This window comes from Cibotium barometz, chromosome 6 (assembly GCF_041138505.1).
Source record: "Cibotium barometz isolate CiBa-2024 chromosome 6, ASM4113850v1, whole genome shotgun sequence".
Classification (NCBI taxonomy): domain Eukaryota; kingdom Viridiplantae; phylum Streptophyta; class Polypodiopsida; order Cyatheales; family Cibotiaceae; genus Cibotium; species Cibotium barometz.
Window position 1 is genome coordinate 20,400,976 of NC_141051.1, and position 7,618 is coordinate 20,408,593.

The following is a 7,618-nucleotide window of genomic DNA, read 5'->3' on the forward strand; positions in this document are numbered from 1 at the left end:
AGTGGGCTCATGCCCACACCAGAGCAGGTATGGCAGTTTATGGGTGGGACGAATTCGTCCGCGACCTTAAGCAGCGGTTTCTACCGCCCCACTACCTTGAGCGACTCGAAGACGAGTTCAGGGGAGCGCATCAGAACGCGCAACCAGTCCTTCAGTTTGCCAATAAAATTTCGACCTTGTGTCTGCAATTGGGCTTATCTGATACGGACAAGAAAGGGCAGTTTTTGTATGGCTTGGAAACGCAAATCCAATGGGAGGTGCGTATGTTTAGGCCAGCCACCTTTGAGGACGCACTCTCGCTTGCACAGAGTGCAGAAATGAAACACAATGGTGGCAAGCCCAAGACTTCCCAGCCGGCTTCTCCTAGGGCTAACACCTCGGGAGGCAAAAGCCAGAACCAGACGGGGTCTTCCCCAGGACAGAGCCCGGGAGCCTCTGGCTCCAAGAACTCGAACAATGCGTCTAAGCTTACTCCAGACTAGAAAGCGGAGGTAGGCAAGACAGGTGGCAAGTTAAGTGCTGAGGAGCTTTCTCAGTACAAGGAGGGTAGATGTTTCTTTTGTCACACAAAAGGACATACTTCTCGGGATTGTCCGAAGAAGCCTCCAAAGGCCGTCGCCGCCTCCACAGCTTCCGTGGTGAGCACAGCTCCCACACAGACCCCAGCGGCTACCCTAGTTCTTCAACCCCCGGTGCTTCAGTTGGAGCAATTATTAGCCGGGAGCTCAAAGATAAGCAGAAGGGCGCCCATGACCAGGAGTATGAGCGCAACGAATTGCTCAAGTCCTTTGGCTACATAGGTGGCCAGAGAGTCGTTGTCTTGTTTGACAGCGGCAGCACGGAGGATGTGGTCACGGAACAGGCCGCTAGGCGTGCCCGTTTCGAGCTGACTCCGGTGGACAAACAGGTGGAGGGTTTTAGCACAGGTATGACAACGAGCGTCAAGTATGAAGCTCTAGGTGCTAAGTTAGTGATTCAGGGCATAGAGTTTGTGCGTGACTTTATGGTTGCCCCTCTTGTAGGAGCAGACATAATTTTGGGTATCCAATGGTTTCACAAGTTTCTTCCTGATGTCAAGTGGGACAAGCACACGTTTCAAATCAATCGGAATGTGTCGAACACCCCGGTGACCATTAAGTGTGAGCCAGGTATTCCAAACTTTCCGCTTATAAGCCACTTGCAGGCTAAGCGAGCAGTCAGAAAAGGCGCACAGTGTGTGATGATTTACATCCAGACATCCCAGACGGTAGCCAGTGCTTCCGAGAAGTACTCGGTCCTCCATGAAAAGTTCCAAAAGATTTTTCTTCGGGACAGTGACCGAAGGGACATGAAGTTTTCGGAAGGGGATTGGGTGTATCTTCGGATTATGAAGCAAATATTGAAGCAGGTGGGCAAGCGATGCCCAAAGTTGTCTTTCACGAGCTTCGGGCCATTTCCCATCCGGAAAAGGATTAATGAGATGTCTATGCAGTTAAAGCTACCTCCGAGTTGGACTATGCACGATGTATTTCATGTCAGTTGGTTAAAGCCATATACAGGTCCACCCCCTTCAGAGGTCAAAGACGAAGCGGAACCAGACATTGTTGATGAAGCAGAAGTAATGGTTCCAGAACAGATCCTTCTGCACCGTTTCAAGCATGGCTCAGGCCGAAGACTACGACAGTTCCTCACCAAGTTTTAGGATCGAGGAACTCATGAAGCGGTATGGCTCGACAAAGAATTTTTCGAAAACTATCCGGCATTATTGACGGATTATTTGGAGGCTATGCAGCTTCCGTCAAGTTAAGCAGAAGGGGATGTGAATGTCACGTGCATCCCGCACTTGGATGCCACATAGACATTTCTGTACAGAAGGTGCAGGACCTGGGATGGTGAACTGGTCCCATGTGAGCCCAGTCCAGGACGAGTCAGCCATGTCCGAGGTCAGGTGTGCATTGTCTTGCACAGGAGTCTAAGGTCAGGTGTGCACTGTCCTGCACATGAAACAGTGCCAGTCCGCCCTGTGAGTCTCCCTCTAGAATGATGTCAGTGGTTCTGTGTATCTGGTATGGTACCGGATGCCAGATCACTGAGTAGATTATGTTTAGGACAAGGGGCCAGCCCATAGGGCTACCCCGGAGCTTAGTATGGGCATGGGAATGGTGTGAAACCATCCCCATGAGGGCCAAGAAGGGCCAGGCTGGACCCACCAGCCATGGAAGGGCTGTGGGACAGCCCTAGGGCAAAGATAAGGCTATTTTCAGGAGCATACAGCCTTTAGATGGCTGTAGGGCATGTATGGGGCAGCCCATACAAGCTGCACAGCCTTGGGATTGTGGACAAAAGTGGTGTGGACAAAAGTGGTGTCCAGCCAATCAAAAGCAGGTGCATCACTTTCAGCCTGTTAGGAAAAAAAGGCAGTATTTTTTGAGATTTAATTCAGCATTTATTGCTGAATTTCCACCAGACGTGGGACATAGCCTGTTTTTCAGCTGGCCGACTGCTCCTGAGGAGGAGTATAAATAGTGGAGGCCATAATCCCATCATTCATCTCAGTTTTTCACCAAGTGCTCAAGCCAATCAAGGGCCAGTCAAGCCAAGGAGATTGCCAAGCAAAGGGGTGGACTTCTGAAGGTCAAGGGCAGATTTTCCAGCCAAGAAAAGGTCAAGTTTCCTGTATTTGTTTTCAGATTTACATCATTCTAATAAAGCAAATACACCATCCGTGGTGGGGGCCCTACAGAGGGTAATTGGGACCCAATACTGTGTCCTCTCCATCTCCCCCTTCTCTCTCTATTTTCTGCACATCTCCTTTCAGTTTGTGCGTTAATTCCATCGCGAAAAGAGTGCTGATTTCTGAGTTTTGAAGTACCGATCCTTCTCCGAAGCTTCCGCATATTACACCGACCTACCTAATGCAGCCGACACAACCATATCTTGTTTTCCATGCAGCCGAGTGTCCACTCTAGTCCATCCCTTGCCTAAACTTGCACTTCAATGCTCCAAAATATCTGGTTCTAATGAGTCTTTATCATGTCGCCTCCAAGATTAGCCCTGAGATTAGCATGTACATGTGTGTGCACATGACAAGTTGTCTTCATTTCTGCTGTGCATTCTGACACACAAGACGTCACCTCCTACCCGTTGTACAACTATATGAACATTCACATGTTGCCCTACGGTGTTGACGTCATCCTACAACCATAAAGTTGATATCATCCTGTTGTTGTAGAACTATTAGACATCTACCGCATTGTCCATATGATGTTGACCGCTTGGCCCTATTGCTGACATCATCCAAAAGCATGGAAAGTCTTGGAAATCTCTAAAAAGTGTTGGACCCAAAAACTCGGTACGACTCGAAGATTATACGACTAAGGTAATCACACATCCCGAGGACTCTTTGCCATTGGTATGTACGTGTAGAGTTTCTAGTAAGGACTGAGGTAAAGCAAGATATCGAGCATTAGGTGGCAAATTTGTCACGTGCATCCCGCACTTGGATGCCACGTAGACATATCTGTACAAAAGGTGCAGGACCTGGGATGGAAAACTGGTCCCATGTGAGCCCAGTCCGGGACGAGTCAAAGGTGCGTATGTTTAGGCCAGCCACCTTCGAAGACGCACTCTTGCTTGCGTAGAGTGCTGAAATGAAGCATAATGGTGGCAAGCCCAAGACTTCCCAGCCGGCTACTCCCAAGACTACTGCCTCAGGGGGGAAAAAGGCCAGAACCACACAGGGTCTTCCCCAGGACAGAGCACTGGAGCCTCTGGCTTCAAGAACTCAAACAATGCGTCCAAGCTTACTCCAGACCAGAAAGCGAAGGCAGGCAAGACGGGTGGCAAGTTGAGTGCTGAGGAGATTTCTCAGTACAAGGAGAGTAGGTGTTTGTTTTGTCATACAAAAGGCCACATTTCTCAGGAATGTCCTAAGAAGACTACCACTCCAAAGACCGCCGCCTCAGCTTCCACAACTTCCGTAGTGAGCCTAGCTCCCACACAGACCCCAGTGGGGGCTGCCCCTAGTTCTTCAAATCCCAATGCTTCAGTTGGAGCAATCACTAGTCAGGAGCTCGAAGATAAGCAAAAGGGCGCCCATGACCAAGAGTATGAGAGCAACGAATTGCTCAAGACCTTTGGCTACATAGGTGGCCAGAGAGGAGTCGTCTTGTTTGACAGCGGCAGCATGGAGGACGTGGTCACGGAACAGGCCGCTCGGCGTGCCCGTTTCGTCCTGACTTCGGTGAACAAACAACTTGAGGGTTTTAACCCACCAGCCATGGGATGGCCATGGAGGGGCTGTAGACAGCCCTAGGGCTCCTGGACAGGTGGCCGACTGGTTACACAGCCCCTAGGGGACTGTAGACCACGTGTCGGGCAGCCCACACACGCTGTCCAGCAGCCAAATCTGAGGTGCGTGGTGGCCAGCATTTATTTTAGTCATGCGCAGCATTTTTTAGCATTTAATTATGTATTTTCTAGTCGTGGAGCATTTTAAGGACAGCCGACTGTTGTAGAACCAACCGACTGGATGTCCTGAAGGGTATAAATACCAAAGCCACAAATCAGTTCATTTATCTCATAATTCACCAAGTGCTAAAGCTGAACCAAGGGCTAGGACAGCCAAGAACAAGCTAATGCAAAAGGGGTGAAGGATTGAAGGTCAAGGGCAGAGATCCATCTCAACCAAGAAGGTTCAGTCAGTCTTTTATTTCAGTTTTTTGCATCATTCTAATAAAAGCAAATACACCATTCGTGGTGCCTTCCTTTGAGCAAATACACCATTCGTGGGGCCTACAGAGGGTATTCGGGACCAAATACTATGTCCTCTTCTCCCTCCCTCCCTCCCTCCCTCCCTCCCCCTCTCTCTCTCTCTCTCTCTCTCTCTCTCTCTCTCTCTCTCTCTCTCTCTATTTTTCTGCACATCTATATTCAGTTTTGTGCGTTAATTTCGTCACAACAAGTGTGCTGTTTTCTGAGCATTGAAGTTACCGATCTCCCCCAAAGCTTCCGCATGTTACAAAATTTCCTTCAGCCTCCACCTTATTGTGGTATCATGTATTTGGGCAAGGAAAATCACGCTTTGTAAGCCCCTAGCAGTTTAGAAGGTAGTGCAACCAATCAATCATTTGTAATTCTTGAAGCACCTCTTCGTTTTAAGGGGAGGTTTGTTGGCTTTACTAAGGTTAAATGCAAAGCTCAAGGTGTAAGGATAGGCTAGAACTAGTAATAGAACAAATATTTATAGAGTTATTTGATACTCAAGGCAAGGCAAAAATAGACCTAGGACGGTCGTGCATGTAAAGTAGAGAAAAAGGCGGGCTATTTTAGAAGCCTATTTATTGATGTAAGGCTCATGGCCAAAAATAATAGAGTACATTTTTTCCTTTTGTCAATCTCTCATGTGTGTCACAATATAGTAATTAAGCTCCTTAGTCTCATCATCAATGCGTGACTCCTTGAAATGCTGTCACCATTGAACTTCCGCAAACAACATGAAGGGAGACAATGCTGAAATTTTCGTGTGACGAACTTTACCCACTCATAAATTACATCAACCTGAATGTTGACATTTGCATTGTGCCTCCTCCAACCACTGCCACCACGGCCTCTAATGTAGATCAAGGCTTGTATCCTTTTAGACTTTTCATCTGTCATTTGAAGGGGAGGCTTTTCTTATAAGCCTTGTGAACAGCTTCAAATTGGTGTGGAGTTTCCATCCTGCATCCACCAGATTGGTGAGCTTAATCAGCAGTCGTTCCCTCATAGTGACTGTTTAATCAGCAGATTGGTGAGCTTAATCAGCAGATGTCTTCTCATAGTGACTATTCCTAGAGCTGCTGACAAGAAGACTTTTGCACAGCCTCCAACACCACAGGTGAACCATCAGCCTCAACTGTAAAAATTTTGTCATTGCAAGGTCTCTTCTCCGCATGTGTGCAACTCACATGCTCCTTAGTCATTTGATTTGCACACATCTTCAAATCTGATCATCTACGTTTCTTTGCACCATAACCATCATTAATTCCTAGATTGCTCAACATCTTGAAGGAAAAAAGGAAAGACAGCATTGGTGTAATGGGGAGGTCTGTGGTTGCTGTGATCACAGCTTGCCAAATTCTATGATCTCAAATTGGGTTTTCATGTGTATACATAGCTCTACTATAATTATAGTGTCAAAGTCAAAATCATCTGCGGGACATGTGAAACAATGGTTCAGATGCATTGCTCGCTGGTAATAAGCCCATTCTAGCTGCTCCTTTGCCAGTGTATGATGCCTCGTGGTGATGCATGAGACATCATCTTTTCACGCAAGCAAACCATGTGAAATGTCATATAGGGCTCACAATGGCCTGTCTCTCTCCCGAACCACTCTGTATGGCGACCTCATAGATGTGCCTCATGCCACTAGAGGCCATAAAAGTGGAAAATCTCTACTGGAGATTCCATTTTGGCTGTCTTCTTCATGTAATGAATCAAAGCTCAAAATGATGGGCTTTAACCTAAACAAAGTCCCACATATACACACAAACACACGCACAAACACTCACTCATACATGTATTTCCATATTTATAACTATTTACTAGAGTTTGTGTTTGCCAACATACATGATTACTCTCTATCATTTTGATGTAATTAATGATTGATTAGGATAAAAATTTAGATTCTGAAGATACCTTGACAGACTGCATGAACTCTTGGCATTGGGCCGCCACAACTTCGGTCCGCGGGCCAGCTCCGCTTGCAAGCTCGTCCATCACGTTTCCCGCCAAATCCACTGCGTGCACGATCTTCTGCAAAGGAGCCCAAGATTCAGTCACTCTGGCGCCCGCCTGAGAAAACAAAAAATTCAGGGGGCTTTGACGAAAGGGCGGGGAAAAAACAAAGACCTTCTCGACATGGCAAAGACGCTGCAGAGAGGTGGACTGCGACGCCGCAGTTGTGCTGATGGCGCTCGACATATCAGAAGCCTCGCCTGTCTGTAAACCTCATATCATTGATGTTAATATTTTGCTAATATCAAATATTATGTGGCATTGTTACTTGGGTTCCCGCCGGGAATTTTTTATCCACGTGGCACGAAGGAAAAAACCGAAATAAAGAAAGTGCAGCACTCTGTATTAAAAAAAAAAATTTAAGGGTTAGGAAGTCTCCCTGTGTGAGCAAAGAGATAAAACTAGTGACAAAAGAGTTCTCCTTACGAGTTTTACAAGATACATTTTGTGCCATGTAAACCACTCCAACAAGCTATTTTAATCACGCTTTTGTAGCGCAAACAATTTTTTGGACATTGGTGAGTTAATGGGGTCAAAGTATAGCGAGCATGTTTGTGATGCAGCAAGGATGGGGAACTTCAGATTCAAGTTGTTAGAAAAGCTATCTCTACCCACCACAATGACTACAAATGAGTAGCCCAAGATCTTTTACATGAGGCTCTGGGCTACCAACAAAGTGTGAGCCAAGTCCAAGTTCTAATACTTTCGAAGGAAATTGGAGAAATCATGGTCTAGCATTGGGTTCATGAAAAAATGGGTTCGTTTTGTCTTGGACCCTGCTCAACTTTTGAAATATCTACCTCATCTTGAGACGAGAAGGAAAAATGCCACCTCTGTTTTTTTTATTATAGTGGCAATTGGA

At 46.7% G+C, this 7,618-nt stretch overlaps 1 protein-coding gene across 1 annotated transcript in view; it reads right to left on the reverse strand.

Annotated features, from left to right (window-relative positions):
* The window catches only part of LOC147637504 (mediator of RNA polymerase II transcription subunit 11), a 43,338-nt gene extending 36,315 nt beyond the window's left edge, over positions 1-7,023 (reverse strand). Inside the window, exons 1-2 of the mRNA XM_086799284.1 lie at positions 6,871-7,023; positions 6,658-6,774 (exon numbers count right to left, since the gene is read on the reverse strand). Coding sequence (XP_086655410.1) covers positions 6,658-6,774; positions 6,871-6,942 — 189 coding nt within the window. The 5' untranslated portion in view covers positions 6,943-7,023. The remainder of the gene's footprint in view (positions 1-6,657; positions 6,775-6,870) is intronic.
* Between the last annotated feature and the right edge of the window lie 595 nt (positions 7,024-7,618).